The 16747-nt window shown below is 37.9% G+C and overlaps 1 protein-coding gene across 3 annotated transcripts in view; it reads left to right on the top strand.

The window, feature by feature from the left end:
• Positions 1 to 15022, top strand: part of ACD (ACD shelterin complex subunit and telomerase recruitment factor) — a 33950-nt gene extending 18928 nt beyond the window's left edge. For all 3 annotated transcript variants that reach the window (XM_075212996.1, XM_075212997.1, XM_075212998.1), the window contains 4 exons: positions 5937 to 6062; positions 8087 to 9081; positions 11499 to 11578; positions 13804 to 15022. In XM_075212996.1, coding sequence (XP_075069097.1) covers positions 5937 to 6062; positions 8087 to 9081; positions 11499 to 11578; positions 13804 to 13870 — 1268 coding nt within the window. In that variant the 3' untranslated portion in view covers positions 13871 to 15022. The remainder of the gene's footprint in view (positions 1 to 5936; positions 6063 to 8086; positions 9082 to 11498; positions 11579 to 13803) is intronic.
• Positions 15023 to 16747: the final 1725 nt, after the last annotated feature.

Here is a 16747-nt window from a genome sequence, read left to right as displayed (position 1 = left end):
ATGTCATTACTTTATATTGTGTACATATAGGGTAATGCAATGTTTCCCAAACCCAGTCCTCAGGGCTCCCTAACAGTGCAGGTTTTCCGGATCTCATGTGACATAATTAGGACCACCTGTGTATCTGTTACAATGTGGCAGTCAGTAATGAATACACCTGTGCTCCAGCAAGGAGATATGGAAAACCTGCGCTGTTAGGGAGCCCTGAGGACTGGGTTTAGGAAACCCTGGGGTAATGTGACTTTTGCGTTTATAATGAACACTGTCAAACCACATCTCTACTCTTGTTTGTACACCTGAAAGTAGTAGAAATAATTGTTTTTGAGATATGTGCGACTCCACATACACATGTAAGTTTGCAATTATGCAACAGAATTTTTTGTAAGTAATCTCCAAACTTAATTTTTCTGTTGATGGTTGAAAAACAACATTTAGAACTATAAATTGATCTGCAGCACAAAGGGTTAACTGTTTTGTAGAGTGCAGAAAACAGCCAACAGTTTTCGCTAAATGCCACATTCTATAGTATTAAATAGGGAAGAGAGATGGATGTAATTGCTCAGGCTTATGTCTATATACTTTTATTATCCATTGGAAATATAGATTTACAAAAATGTGTGACTTCCATTTTAACAAGCATGCTAATAAATGATACAAAATGTACCTGCGTGCCCATCCGTGAATGATTGGTGCACATGGTGATACATTCTACCATACAAGAACACGCCACTGTGAGCACGCTTGTGGGCAATTTTCAGGGTGCATGCAGTGTGGTGCCCGTAATAAGTATGTTTAGGTTTCTGGCTGTTAACTACCTGCCAGACATTGGATTTAGATTTGGATTACGCTTTCGAACATTGTTTTTCTGCATTTAGCCTACTGTTGCTGACATCAGCTTCACAGTGCTCTTGCTATTGGATTCTGATTTGGTGCATCTATCAGTCTCTTGCTGAGCCTGTCCTGACTGTAACCTTACTTTTCGTGTTTCATAGCTAGCCTAGGTCTGGTACATTGTAAACCTATGGCGCTTGTTCTGGACCCACAATCCCCAGCATTGGTGTCAGTTAAGGCTTGCTTACAAGATCTTAGAGTAGTTGAGGATAATATAGGCCACTGCATTTTTTGCTAAGAATCCTCTGCGAAACCTATAACAAGGTCATGAATTAGCCAAGGTCAGAGTTTAATAATTTGTCAGTATATACTGAATCTTTTAGGAATTAAGGAGATCTGAAGTGATTTAAAAAAAATATATATCAGTAGTTTGGAAACAGGTTATTTGTTATTGAAAAAATGTCTAGGGTAGTACAGTTAGATGATTAGGTTACAGTAGAGAATATTAACACTTTCTATATTTCAGTCAGCTCTCCACCAAAGACCACATTGCAGTTTGGACCACTGTTGGATCTAGAACAGTTAGAATTTTGGATTGTAGACCTGTTACAGCAGCTGTCCCATTTTTAGAATTAATTTACTATTTACATTGAGCCTTGAAGTGATATTGAAGTGGTGGTATCTGCAGAGGAAGCAGATTGCATGAGCCACCAGGAAGTTTGATGGTTCATCAAATGTAGGAAGCGTATTGTTCTGGGATTTGGTCATGAAAGAAATAGAGAGAGCTATTGCTGAAAGAGGTAGAAAGTACAGATTAGTTAAGTCTATTATTCAAGGTAGAGAGGTAGATGTTGATGCTATTTATTTACCAATGATTTTGGAACAGTGCATGCTCCTTGTCTGAAGTGTAGCATGTTCATAGGATGTTTTGCATCAGCTACTTTAATGCTTGGCTAATGTAACTGCAAGGAGAAAGGGATTTGGATTTGTCAGTGCTGACAGTGTGACAGTTTGGAAGGAAAATATATTGCTCAAGTGAGGTTTTTCCCTATTTAAGGGGAGTATCTGAAAAATGGTAGACCCCGCCCCTTAAAGATGACGACATTTTCAATGCTTTGTAGGCAATGTTTATAAACATAAACTCTCTTAATTTCTTTCAATCATGTCAAGGAACAATTTATCCATTACATTGTTATTACTGAGATATGACACAATGATAATCATGACTGGGGCATAGTTAGTTTAGAAAAGAGAGTAGGAAAACAAGGCATCTGGAGTTACTTTATATGTAAAGATTGAGAATTAAGACAACATTAATATGGGGCAGTGCAGATAGGATTGAGAGTATTTGGATAACTGTAAAAACTGGTGAGGCTAGTTTTTCAATTGGGTACAATTTATAGACCACCAGGACTAGAGGATGAGTTGAATTAACTTGTAATACAGCAAATCACTAGGATGTAATGAAAGATGAGGTGACATATTTGGGACATTTCAATATGCCTGATGTGGACTTGAATCTGACAATTGCCTAACCATCCATGAGTATTGACATTATGGATTCTTTGCATGGAACATCTATCAAGCAATTAGTTCTCACAAATGGACATAGCGAATGTGTCTGTAGGAGAGGTTGGAGTCTGGTCTTTCAGTCAGTGTACTAATATTTAAGCAATAAAGCAGAACCTAACCAAGACAAAAGTTTTAGTTTTTAGAAAGGCTGAATTTAGTTAAGAGAAATAATTTTTGTGAATCTCTGGCAGGGTGGGAGTTGATATATATAGTGCTAGAACAGTGGAGTAAGGGGAAAGAAAAAAAAAACAAGGCCTTTGTGCCAGATGTGCTAGTAAAATAAAGAGAAAATCAGTAAGGTTCTTAAAGTCGTGGCCATTATAAAGGAAATAGTTTTAAAAGATGGACAAGTGGGCTCTAATCTACCATCAAATTGTATCATATTTTGGATGGTGGTAATTTTTGAATATTTCTGTTCTTGAGACCCTAGACAACTATATGAATCTAGCTATTAAAACTGTCACATCAGAGAGTGGACTGGAGATCAATCCTCAGCTACACCTTCTATTCCTACACTGTTTATGCCCAGCTCATCATCTTATGCAGGTTTTAAGGAACCTATACAAGTAGACTTTTTTTAAATAATCACCAGAGCAAAATAAATAAATTCCTGGGCCTATGTCTCTATTGCGACAAATTAGAGCAAAATGGCATTTTACTCTCTCTTGCAAATATAAGATGGAAAACCTCAGTGCCTATGTGAGCCTGTGGAGACTGTCCTAGACAATCGGATAACTTCTCCACATATTATTAATGACAGAATGCCAATTTGTGTAGCATTGTTGGGTGTTTGAAGAGCTTTTTTACTTAATATAATTTCATACATTTCTGGATGTTTATAGAACTCTATTTCCTATTACTTTCAGGATCATAGCAGTAAATGGTCAGCCACCCAGACTTTTTAATTTGGAGTTTCATTGAAAATTGGTTGCCCTCGTAACTAAATCGTATAATTTTATTTGATGAACTCTCCAGAATGTCCAGTAATTCTAGTATCTTCTTGGTTAAAGGTCCACTAAAAAAAACAAATTTGAAATTTTCAGATATGACCAACTATGTAGATAAAATGCAATGTTAACCTGAAATTCCACTGCAACTCCTCTCACAGCATGAGTTGGATGACCATTTGAGTCATTGTCTAGAGGGATCATACCATCCCATCCCATCCCAAGTCCTTATGGTTATTTGAAACCGCAAAAGACTAATTCTCCATTCAAAACAGGTGGTCTCTTTCTTTACTCATTTCAATTTTATTATCCCTATATTTAACCGGTACTAAAAATGTAAAAGTGTCTCGTAACTCTTCAGAAAAACACAGATTCTCCTGAATCTATTTTGATAATTTGAAGGAAACAAATCCTGGCTTTTTGAAGCACCGATCTTTCTGCTAAAAGGTTCCTAACCAGTACCAGGCTTCACCCAATATTCTTCCCAAAATCATATGTGTTCATACTAATTTCCAACAAGTACTGAGGCTCATGATTCAAAACTTGATAGATAGATTTCAAACAGTTAAGTTTGTTCACTATACTGTACCCGGGCTAGGTACTTTCCTGAGCGTACTCTGTCTGCCAAGACCTTGGCTCTTAATTTGGATTACTATTTTAAATGCTGGTGTTTATTGACAGACAATGGGCCCAAGTGTGACAATGTTGGGTGTTTTTCTTAAAATTTGTTCTGTGACCTTGCCTTATTCTGATTTGCTTCTAAAGCCTTTTGTTGTGGAGATTTGTTTTTGTCTTGTACTTTTTCAAAACACGCTTTTACAGTGCAGCTATCCCAGGTGATCACATTCCCTCAAGCTTTGTTTGTGTTTATATATACACTGTGTTCTATATTTTTCTGTATCTATGCTACCAGCACATTTTATATTATATACTGATTGGATATACAAGCTTTATAAAATAAAGACTCTTATTTTACATATTAAAATAATAAACAAAGAAGACCAGTGTGGAATTCATGTCTATGTATTGAGCATGTGGTAATGATTTTTGGCTCAAATGGTTTTTTTTACTTTAGTAGTATTGTGCATGCTTGCCATCCTTTTAAAACTTAATTCCCGTGAGATCCCGGGCAGGGGGGGGGCGTCGTTGAAGGGCGGGAGGGGCGGAGACCCAGTGAATTGCATCATTTTGGTCCCGCCTTCCACGACAAAATGGCATTTTTGTCACGGGGTCAGGGCCAAAATGACGCAATTCACTGTGAATCACGTCATTTTGACAGCAAGTTGCCATATGCGGGATACTTGCCTGCTCTCCTGGGAGTCTGGGAGACCTACCCGAATTTAGGGAGTCTCAAAGAATGTTGGCAAGTATGGTATTGTGTCCAAATCCACCCACTCTTTATAATAGCACTTTGGGGGTGGTCCCCCACTCCTTGAGATGCTCACCATATACTGTATTTCACAGAGTGAAAGTGACCTCCACATGTTAACGCTACTACTGCTTGGGTCTTTCCAGAGCAGGAGTGATCCAATCCGGTGTCAGATGCTCATTGGAGAAACCTCCACTGAAGTTCTATTAAAAGGAATGGAAGGTGGTTTAGGCACAATACTATATAAAGCAGTTATAGGCTCTGTCCTCCAAAAGGGCCGCACATTTCCCTTAATCTCAGCAATAAGAAAACATTACAGATAGAGGTCTATTTCTTTGATTAAATGTAATAACATAGCAGCAGACATTTTGGACATGTTAGAAGCTATAGCAAACAAATCTGACAAAGCAGAAAGGAGCTACTGGAGGCAGGTGAAGACTTCACTGAGATTAAGGGACACAAACTGTGTACAGTTTAAATGTATGTATAACCGTAACTTTTAAGTGTATAATTGATTGCTAGTTTGTGTGACTAAAATATTGCATCATATAAAGTACATTTCTATTATTATTTGACTGAGATGCTTCTTTTCATCGGTTTAAATTGCCCGTCACTTTTCACTCTCTCAAATTAGTTTTACTTAATATTAGCACTGATCGTATAGTTTAACCTAAGTAGCACATGAGTTAATGAAGCCAGATATGTTTTAAAGTGAGCCCTAGTTGCTATGGAAATATGTTGTAGATGCTCAGTTGACCTGCACAAGCTGGGAATATGTTAATTATGCACTGTTTCTGTACTATGATATACTTAAAAGCATAAAAAAAGTTCCCTTTGATAATAGTATGCATGGTACCCTGTGATGTCATTTGTTTGGGCTGAAACTGTATTACAAATCAAAGCATATGCACCCATTATGATCTATGAGCTGGTTCTGCAAGGCCCAATTGCATGGCTCACTTGGGAGTGCTAGAGATTATATTGCATGATGACAATTCAGAAAGTGTGATGTAAGAGGTGAAGGTTAAACAGATTCCCATATGCAAACTTTTATAGTACCCCTTTTATATTATAATACATTGTTCTGATCCAATGTCTGCATCAGACATGACTGTACAATTTTCTTCTAGTTTACCTTTATTTTGTATTTTACTTATGCCTCTTTGTAAAGACCTGTCTGGTTTCTAATGATCCCATTCAAATCCTTTTTGTTTCAGCCCAAATATACAGCACTGCAATATCAACACTGTCCGAGGAGCCTATGGATGATGGGCCAAGTAGCCAATCGGGAAACCCCTGGAACAAGCTGCAGCCCCTTTGTGTCAGTGTAGCTACATGTTCTGGTGAGTGGGTCAGTGGGAGGAGAACAGCACTGATACGCACATATAAACACATGGAATTAGTAAGGGAATCAATGCTGATGTCTCTTAGTACCTAGTGCGAAGAAATTTACAAGCCATGTTAGTAGGATATTAAACATGAAATGAAAGCTGCTTTACATGAAAGAGCTTTTTTTCACAAATATACATGAATACCTGAGCTCCTGCCATTAAAGCATGCTACTATGAACCACTCGCTATAGCATCCTTTAATGGACTTACAGTAATGGTCCTGTGTATAGAGACGATTTCTTGCACTCAGCTAGTAAACAAGGAAGTTAGTTTATATATTCTGCCACCAGTAAAACGATTTAATATAGGTAATTTTTTTTGTATCTCTCTTTTTAAGTACTACCAAAATGTAAGTAACAAAATTACTCCTTAGGGGTGGTGTTTTAATGAAATCAAAAAGCAATTCTAATTTGTAATGTAAATGCAGTTGTCTTGGATTAAAACTACAACAATGGGGTAGCAAATAATTTATATAGCAAATCCATGTGAGTACTGACTGCCTAACTACCTACCCTGTTATCTGGCGTGAAGCATCACAGAACACCATTGTTTACAATCAGATAATTGGCAACATTGTATACAATTCTAACTATTTGGCACTCTTATGTTATGTGTGAGAATACAGCGATCAGCCACAACATTATAACCACCTGCCTAATATTGTGTAGGTACCCCTTGTGCCTCCAAAACGGCTCGGACTTGTCGAGGCATGGACTCAACAAGACCTCTGAAGTTGTGCTGTGGTATTTGCCACCAAGACATTAGCAGCAGATCCTTTTAAGTCCTGTAAGTTGCAAGGGGACTTATTTTCTACAGAAAATCTGGGGAATTTGGAGGCCAAGTCAACACCTTAAACTCTTTGTCATGTTCCTCAAATCATTCCTGAACAATCTTTGTAGTGTGGCACTTTCCATTATCCTGCTTAAAGAGGCCCCTGCCCTCAGGGAATACCGTTTCCATGCAGGGGTCTATTTGGTCTGCAATAATGTTTAGGTATGTGTTACGTCAAAGTAACATCCACATGAATGCCAGAACCCAAGGTTTCCCAGCAGAACATCACAATGCCTCCACTGGCTTGCCTTCTCCCCATAGTGCATTCTGGTGCCATCTCTTCTCCAAGTAAACAACGCACACTCACCCGGCTAAAAGAAAACATGATTCATCAGACCAGGCCACCTTCGTCCATTGCACCATAGTCCATTTCTGGCACTCGCGTACCCATTGTAGGCACTTTCAGTGTTGGACAGGGGTCAGCATGGGCATGTTGACCAGTCTGTTGCTATGCAATCCCATACGCAGCAAGCTGCGATGAACTGTGTGTTCTGACACCTTTCTGTCATATCAAGCATTCATTTCTTTCAGCAGTATGTGCTACAGTAGCTCTTTAGTGGGATTGGACCAGACGAGCTAGCGTTAACTCTCCACGCACATCAATCAGCCTTGGCCACTCATGACCCTGTCACCGATTCATTGGTTGTTCTTCCTTAAACCACTTTTGGTAGGTACTAACCACTGCATACCGGGTACACCCCACAAGACTTGCCGTCTTGGAGACGCTCTGACCCAATTGTCTACCCATCACAATTTGGCCCTTGTCAAAGTCGCTCAGATCCTCATGCTTACCCATTTTTCATGCTTCCAACACATCAACTTCAAAAACTGACTATTCACTTGCTACCTAATATATACCACCCCTTGACAGGTATCATTGTAACAAGATAATCAATGTTAATCACTTCACTTGTCAGTGGTTTTAATATTGTGGCTGATCGTTGTATACAGCGCTTATGAATATTTCACTATGTTTTTCATTTTGGATCAGCATGGAAATTTACATTTGAGTTTTTGGTTGTATTTTAAGCTGTAAATGTTATCATTGAAGCCTTGGAAACGTAAACATAAATTTGTAGACACTTTAAAATGATCTAAAGTACTCTTCTTGTTTTCATTGTATTACGGATTTCATACTGTTTCAGATTCCCAGCCAAGGATTTCAACACCTGTTACCCAGCAGAATGGTGAAGAAGAGCTTGTTGCAGATCCAGACAGTTGCACTCCAGATATATTTATATCGCATGTAGATGTGTCTATAAGTGACTCTGAAGACCAGAATGAGAGTTCCTCCCTGACTTTTTCAGGACAGTTTTCCAACACCCAACTGCCTGAAACAAAAATTCTTACAAACCTACAGCACACCAACGAGTTGAGTAGTAACTCTGATCTCTGTACACAAAGACTTTCAGACACTAGCATTGCTTCACTTGGGCTGATTCCTCTTTCTCAAAATTCATTAAAAGATTGCTCAACTCAGACACACATCACCCAACAGAAAAGTTTGTGCATGGGCAGCAAAGTTCAGATATGTCCAGTTTTGTCTCGTAGTCCAGAAAGTCAGAACAGCCCTAGAATTAAGATAGGACAAGTCTCACCAAACGATGGCAGGAACCAGGAGAGCTATCTGCTGAGAACTAGGAAAGCATTGAAGAGGAAGCATGCTTTAGAAGATTCAGAGACCACACTCTCGGACTTGGAGCAACAGATACCTATGTGTGTAGAAAGGACAGATTCTGGGAGCACTGTGTCTGGAGGGGATGGAATTACTACAGTGACCAATATGATCAGTCAAGTCCAGACTGTGTTCGATAAGCAACTAGGAGAGAGAAACGGAACGCCACCTGTTTCTAATATGGAAAAGGAGCAAGGGAGGACAGAACAGGTTATTAAAACAGCTAGCACCAAAAGTCCCAAAATCGTCAGGAAGTGTACAGCCAAAATGTGGATACAGGCACACAAACCTAGCTTAGAATTTGTGGTCAAACCAAAAATGCTGGCAACCAAATGCTCACAAAATATACTGCCCACTGCAGATGTACCAGCAACAAGCAGGGCCAACCTAATAGAAGCATCCTCCAATGTCACATGTGGACCGTCCTCCACCTTCCATGCCAAGGAGAAACACACAGCTAAACTGGTGAGAAATGCTGCAATGGAGTATATATTTTCAACTATCTGGTACATTAATCATGTCTTGCATGTGTCATGTCATATATATTCATTGCTCAGCAAGAATGACCAGTGTTGCAGATCTGAACGTTTTACACAAATTACACTTCTTTTGTAGCAAGTAATTCTAGGTTGCATCATTCCACACTTCTGTATATCTATTATTGTTAGTATATGAGAGCTGTAACACTGATTGATTTATTCAGGCAGATTATTCGCGTGACATAAGCTTTTGAAGAAAGCATTTCTTAAATGTTGAATTATATTTATTTTTTCGCAGTAAGATTAGATCTAAAATTCTGCAAAACCTTGCTATATTATGCTAATTGTGTTTTAATCACACTAAACCTATTTGGACTACAATTTTATACTCCCTTCCTCCCAATTATTGTGTACTTTGATTGGACACTCTTGAGGCTGCTAATTATGTCAATTTGTTCTGAAGTGAACCCATTAAATCACAGTGAAGGCAGGCATTGTGTAATGTATTATTAATTTATTATTATTCATTTTTATTTATAGGGCGCCACTAGAAGTCCGTAGCATCGTACAGGGACAAACTAAATTACAATACGAGGAGAGACAGCATAGTACAGTAAACAATAAGCACAGTAACTCCGTGAGCTCAAAGCACAGCTACGGGCGGGGGAGGGGAGAGGGGAAGGTCTGCATACGACGGAGCCCAAAAGGGAGGGCACGAATGACAGGGAGACCCCCAAGGGGGAGAGGAGGGAGAGAGAGGGGACAGGGGGGGAAGAGGGTCCTCGAGGAGGAGGGCAAGGTAGCTGAAGAGCAGAGTTAACAGTGGTGAAGACAGGAGGAGAGGTGACCCTGCTCAAAGGAGTGTACAATCTAAACTAATATTCAGTTTATTAATTCACTATTACAGTAACTATTGATATTTTTGAGATATGAGGCACAACATTCCCCAAGCTTCATTAATGTCATTAGTTCCTAGTGAATAAATAGGCTTCACATTAATATTGTTTCAGCTGACAAAATTTCTGCCTTCGATGTGGAATGAATATAGGTGCAACGTACAAAATTACTATCCCCATGTGGTGAATCAACTTTAAATTGTCTTTATGCATAATATCAGAGCTAGCTGCCTTTTACAATCTTCTTATACCATACTTGGACATTTCCTTTGCTTTACACATAACTTGTTCACTCCTCCTCCTAGGTGTGAGCAGGAGGAGGATTCTGAAGAGTCACAAAGTGCAAAAGTGTAAATGTCAGATCAGAGTTGAATCTCCTGGCATTTTAGTACCATCTCTTTCAATAAAATAATCTCTTCACTTTTTCTTCTAAAATACTGCTCTGTCTAACCTAATTTCTAGCTGTTAGTTATGAGGGGGGTGGGGACATAGGGACTGTTTGCTGTATGTGTCCCAATTGTTTGTGAAAATTTCTTATGTTGCTTGCTTTGCATCTGGAATGTGCTTCTCCACCAAACTAGTCCAATAAAAAGTATAGGATGAGACAGGAAGACTGCCAACTCCACTCCTTCACCTAATTACAATATGTAACGTATGTATTGTATACTACTTATATTATACAAAAAGCTAAGCTTATTAAGCTCTTGTCCAGACAAGTCTGCAATGGATTAGCCATTACAGCGAATGCTCATCTTATGCTCCAGTACTTTTGTATTCATCTTTATTAATTGCAAAACTTGTATATTATCACATTGCTATTTTATAACCAGTCAACCAAGGACCCTATAGGATTAATGTTTTGCTTGTCAGATGTCAATAATTGTTTAACGTACCTTGTGGGTGGCAGCATTGAGATGTCACATGCCTTACTATTACGTTTTGATCAAATGGCCATTCCTTGAAAAATACAGGTTAAGCAACAAGGAAACTGCTTAAGTCACATGCTGTATACAAATTTCATTGCAAAACAGTAGGTTGAAATAGTTAAAGCATACAGAACTGAATTTGATCTCATTCTGATCCTCACTATATAGCTATGAGGTTTATTACAGACACTACCGTCACCCCTTTTAAAGAGAAACCTCCAATAATAATTTAGTATATCTTTTAATGATTAGACAGTCATAGTATATTCAGCCAGCCAGTATTTTACCTGCTAAAATAAAAAATAAATAAGCTATTTATTTTATTATTGAGCTACAAACATCCATGTAGTGTCACTTTGCAAGTCTAATGCCTCTCTTAATTTCCACAGCTTGCATTTGGTTGTAGCTCTAATTTTATCAATATTTATCCCTAAATGACTTCTGTGACATAGGGCAAATTTTGGTATTACTTTGAGTACAATATTGGCATGCATTTTTTGAAGTGCAAAATTTGCTTATTGAACATCTGAGAACGTATAATCTCGTAGGAATACAATTATCTTATGTTTCTATCTGCACAGACACACTATGACGGAACACCCTTTCAGTATAAGTACAAGTCGCTTCCGTCTGACCTCTGTGCCCGCGTGAACGCCGTACGGTGAGTGTTGTCGTAAACTACTATGAACTATGACAGATTTTTTTTTATATTTTATTTGTAAACCATCTAGGCCTAGAACACTAAGGTGTCATTGTCTATGGCAATAATTTTCTCAGGTCATTGTTGCCAGTGTGCACATGAACAGGGCTTTTCATGTACTAAGCCAGTGTATGCCAAACTTTTTCAGTTCAAGGCACCCTTAGGGTCTCCACAATTTTTTCAAGGCACCCCTAAGCCAAAATTATTACCAAGTAGTCCCCCGCCTTGCTTACCACTGGCCCTGGCTGAGGCACCCCAGGGAGCCTAGGCACACAGTTTGGGAACCACTGCACTAAGCAGTAAAATAATATAAATGACCTGCATGGGTGTGTAAAAGGAATATAATCAATATAACATTAGTATATGCTCTAGTAAAGTAACCAACTAAATGTCACTCCTGTGGTGCTCAGCACAGGGATACAAAACACACATACTGTGAAGATATTAAATACCTGACAAGGAACACAATTAAACACACATCAATATATACATACATAATCTTTATTAAAGGAAAATGCCAGAACAAAATCTGAAAAGTTAAAACCATCACAAGATAGCAAATACATAAAATATGTGTCATATAAATGTATAGTTGTTTTTTTATTATTTTGAGATACTTTGTTTTTTTGTATTGAATAGTTTATCTTGATTTTTGAACAATATATTTTCCTTTTATTGTATTGTTATGAATATGAGTGTTATCCTTTACATAGTGCACAGTACTTTATAGAAACTGTGTATTAATCACTCAGATCAGTCCCTGCTCCATTGGAGCTTACAGTCTTGATTCTCTACCACACAAATACAAACACACACTATGATTCATTTTCTCAGAAGCCAGTTAACCTGCCAGTATGTTTTTGGACTGTGGGAGTAAACCAGAACACTGCAAGGAAACCCCCACGAACACAGGGAGAATGCTGTGGGTGGCTGCCTACTATTATTTATGTATGGGATGTTCTTGGTAGATATATTATTGTTGTTGGTACCTTTTTATTATGCATGTCCTTGATGCATTTGTTACAGGAAGAATGTAGGAAATGTAAGTATTCTATACATGCCTGCACTGATTTTAGGCAAAAGTAAAAGATAGATGTGATTGGTGGTGTCTCAGAAGGGCAGTCAGTGTCCCTTGTATGTTCCTAGTGGATGATTTGGGGTTTCAGGAGCATGCATACAAGGTGATACAGCAGCCATGTTTTATCTACAAACACTTCAGGCATAGTGTGCCTGGATCTTACGATTTGCTTGTGTCATTGAGTACATATTTGGAATCTTGTGATTAATTTTATTCACAATTGATTCTGCTTTTAATGAGCAATACTCTGTTCAGTAGAGTGAAAGGAATCTCCATAAACTCCATAAGATAAAATCATGAAAACATGCTTATTTTTGGGGACTCTTTGGAAATGGAAATACATCTGTTTAATATACCACTTAAATAGCTCATAAATCTTACTTGTTCATGTGTACTTGTGGTCCTAATATTGTTGTTTTTCCAAAATTAAGAATATTGTGTACTTCATCTAATTAAAGTAAATATTAATCTTATACTAAAATAATTAGTAAAACTGCATATGTTTCATAATCATTACTTATATGTAGACACCAATAAAGTATTTAAAAGTAAAATAATTTTTTTTTTATATTAAAAACCAAAGTTTAATCCCAAATTTAATCCTGATCTCTGTTAAAACGGGGATACTTGATTTTTGGTGCAGCTGTCACATACTTCTAGATATAGGGCAGGAACGCATACCTTCAGAACATATTTAGACTTATCCTGTACCAGTGGTGTTAAAACCTCCTTAACACACATTGTTTTGGTATCTTAATAAAGCATTCCAACATACATACACTGCAGTTTAACACCTCTGTATAGGGACCCTTTTCATGTGCATCTAGTAAAATATTTTATGTAAGATGTGTTGATATTTTTCAGACAATCAAGTTCATTTACTAACACTACATTTAACATTTGCACTGAACCTCAACAACCAATCAGCTGTTAGCTTTTATCTTGGTGCATGTTAGACAATGAAAACAAGTGTTTGATTTGGTTACGGTGGTATAGTTCAAATGTGGCACCTAAATGCAATGTTGCTAACTGAGTTATTTTGTGTTGTTAGAAGTATATATACCTTTTAGTGCAATATCACGGCTTTGTCTTCTCTTTCTTCATGCAGGATGCCAGCAGACCTGTGTGAATGGGCCGTAAAGATTCTTTCAGAACACAAGGGAAAAGTTCCATAGATGCACCAATTTCCTCTTTGCCTTTTTTGTAAGCTATTTCTTATTTCTTGTGTCACAAACTGTGAAAAGAAAGAAACATAACAAAGATTGATTAGTGATTAACTTGAGAATTGTTTCTAGCCATTTTGCTGCGCTTGTGTTTTGCGAAGAGTAATTCAAGCATTCTTGCTCCAATTTGGCACCATTTTTGGAATTTTACTTTTTTTTATCATTGCTTTCCAAGAGGCTGGTGGGCTGCATAAGTTTATATATTTTTATACAAGAACTTTAAAAAGTCATATTGGAGAAGTAATGATTTTAACTTTTACAGACAAATATGCTAAACTGTGTCTAATAAAATATTTAAATCCTCTTTAGTTTTAAAATTACATTTACCTAAAGCAATGGATAAATATATTTGTTCTGAAAAGGCTTTCTGGGGATGCTTGTTGTTTATGGTTAGCTGAATGTAGCAATGTTTTATATCCCTGCAAGTTGGTAAATATCTAAAAAACAAAGAAAAACAAAACCGTATTGTAAGAAATAGGTCAACCTTTGTTAGTATGTGGTAGTCAGAGCAAGACCAAGCTCCAGATGGAATTCTTACACTCTACGTCACTGCACTTGCTGGGAAACATTGTAACAGGTACCCAGCATTTAGGCTTGCCAAGCACAGTGTTCACCTCTCGCTCTTCTAGGAATCCCTGGTTGTGACATCACTGGGGGTTTCCAGCGAAGGTAGCCTTGGCCGCAGAAATAGGAATATCACTAAATACAGGAGATGCTACAATTTATTTCAGCGGGTACACTGACACAGGGCTGTAATCCATTGCCTACTCCAGTACAGTAGAGAGAAGAAGAGAGCGCAATTATGGGAGGTTTGGTTTGGTCTGGTCACTAATGAACCATCTCTTGGTTTCTTTGATAGCCATGAATTTATAAGACACATGCTTCACCCTGCATTTCTCCTAATATTCAGGTGCATGACATTTGAGTTATGCATATCAATCAGTGATCCCAATTTTTAGCTCCATTTAAATGCATTGAAATGAACTTCCATGCTTAATCCAAATATGTGATTTTACATGGTACTAGAGTTATAAACTAACTTGGTTGCAATGTATCAGGTAAAAAATAAAACAAACAACAAACCATTTCAAGATTACCCAGAAATTGGCCTGTTCGTTTCTTGTATCTGCGTGCTTTATATGCATCTAATTGGCTCAAATGAGGCCACTGTTAGTCTTATGTTAAAACAGTATCTTTTACCACTGGTAGCAAAAAAGGTATCAAGGATAAAAATGGACTAGCAGGTCAGGTTAGCAGATTAGCAATAGTACTTAAAGCAGCTGTAGTATACTCATGGAAACCTTTCTAATGCCATGTGTTATGTGTTGCATTTTTGTGTTGCATCAGAATTACATGATTGATAAGGAACTTACTTGCTGCTAAAAAGAAAAATATACATCTAGTACAATAGTAACATTAGCAATAGGCAATATAATAGCCAAAACATGCTGGCTCATATGTCAGCTGACCTTGCATGATTTGATCAAGTGATAAATGAGGTTCCACTCGTTCTGTGGCAATGGTTTTGGTGTTTTAGTGTCCTTTGCTGGCTCTTAAGATAATGTTGGTTTCCTTTACCTTTGGAGTGTGTGACTGGTAATAAATAAAATCTAAAGTATGTAAAAGATAAACTACTTTTCAAGGCTCCAAATTGAACCATTATCTACAAGTAGCAAAGCTTTATTCTCTAACAGGACACCAGGTATACTGGACCTAGGAATAACCCTTGGATGTTGATAAAAAGTAATGGAGCAGGTGCCTGATAGCCAAATCCTGGAAAAGTGCAGCACCTCCCCGCGTCTCCTCTCTAAAGTCCTGTGTCTGGTTCATTGCTAGCATGGAAAAAATCACTTTCCACCTCCGTGATAAAGACGATAAGTTCTATCAAATCTGGGCCCCTTGGTTACACCATTGATGTCCCCAATACCTCCCCTCCTGCAGGTTGACTCGTCCATACCAGATTCTTCTGTTTATGATATTCCCTTAGATAAAGCTACTTCTCCTGAGGTCTGAGACACCGACCTGTTTTATCTTACCAGCACAGACGACCCCCCCTCCCTCCTGCCCACCCACTTCCCTTTATAATAATAAGGATATTGTCTGTGTCATTACGGTTTTCAGTTTTTTGCCACATGTTGCTAGGAACAGCAATTACTAATATGTACTGTGACAGTGATTGCCTTTTTTTTTTCTTTTCTTGTATCATGTCTCTGTTATCTATTTGTATGTTGGCTGTCGCCCAGTTTGTTTGAATAAAAAATTTGAGTTAAAAAAAAAAAAAAGTAATGGAGCACTGAACCGGAAACAGGAGCACAACCTATCCTCAAGCTGGACTAAGGAAACAAGAGGACCCCACTAGCACCCAAACACGTCCGGGTTCCACTTTTTTTTAATATATTTTAATATACTTTTATTTTTTCATTTTTGTATCTGATTGTTTTTAATTTTCTCCAAGGAGAAAGAAACCAACTATGTTTAACCAAATCATAATACGATTATCTCATATTTCTATTGCATTAGATCTATACAGTGGTTTAGTCTTCTTTCTGTATTCATTTATATGAAATGTAGTCCAGTCTATCATTACCATAAATCTATACCACCCTCTGCTGCTGAATGAATTGCCACAACTTACCCTTCTGCAGTATATGGAGGCTGAAGTGAATTTATGTGGCTGTGGTTTGGTCCATCTGCTGCTCATCAGTTTCTCCTCCCAAGGGGAGTTCACTTGTCACTTCTATATACCACTAAGCAGTAGCAGCTGATGAGTTACTGTAAATATAGCATGTGTACTATGAAATACATTCTGAGGAGCTGTACATCATATTC

This window comes from Mixophyes fleayi, chromosome 5 (assembly GCF_038048845.1).
Source record: "Mixophyes fleayi isolate aMixFle1 chromosome 5, aMixFle1.hap1, whole genome shotgun sequence".
Lineage (NCBI taxonomy): Eukaryota > Metazoa > Chordata > Amphibia > Anura > Limnodynastidae > Mixophyes > Mixophyes fleayi.
Note: the sequence above shows the minus strand (reverse complement) of the source record. Positions and strands in the feature narration are given on the sequence as shown.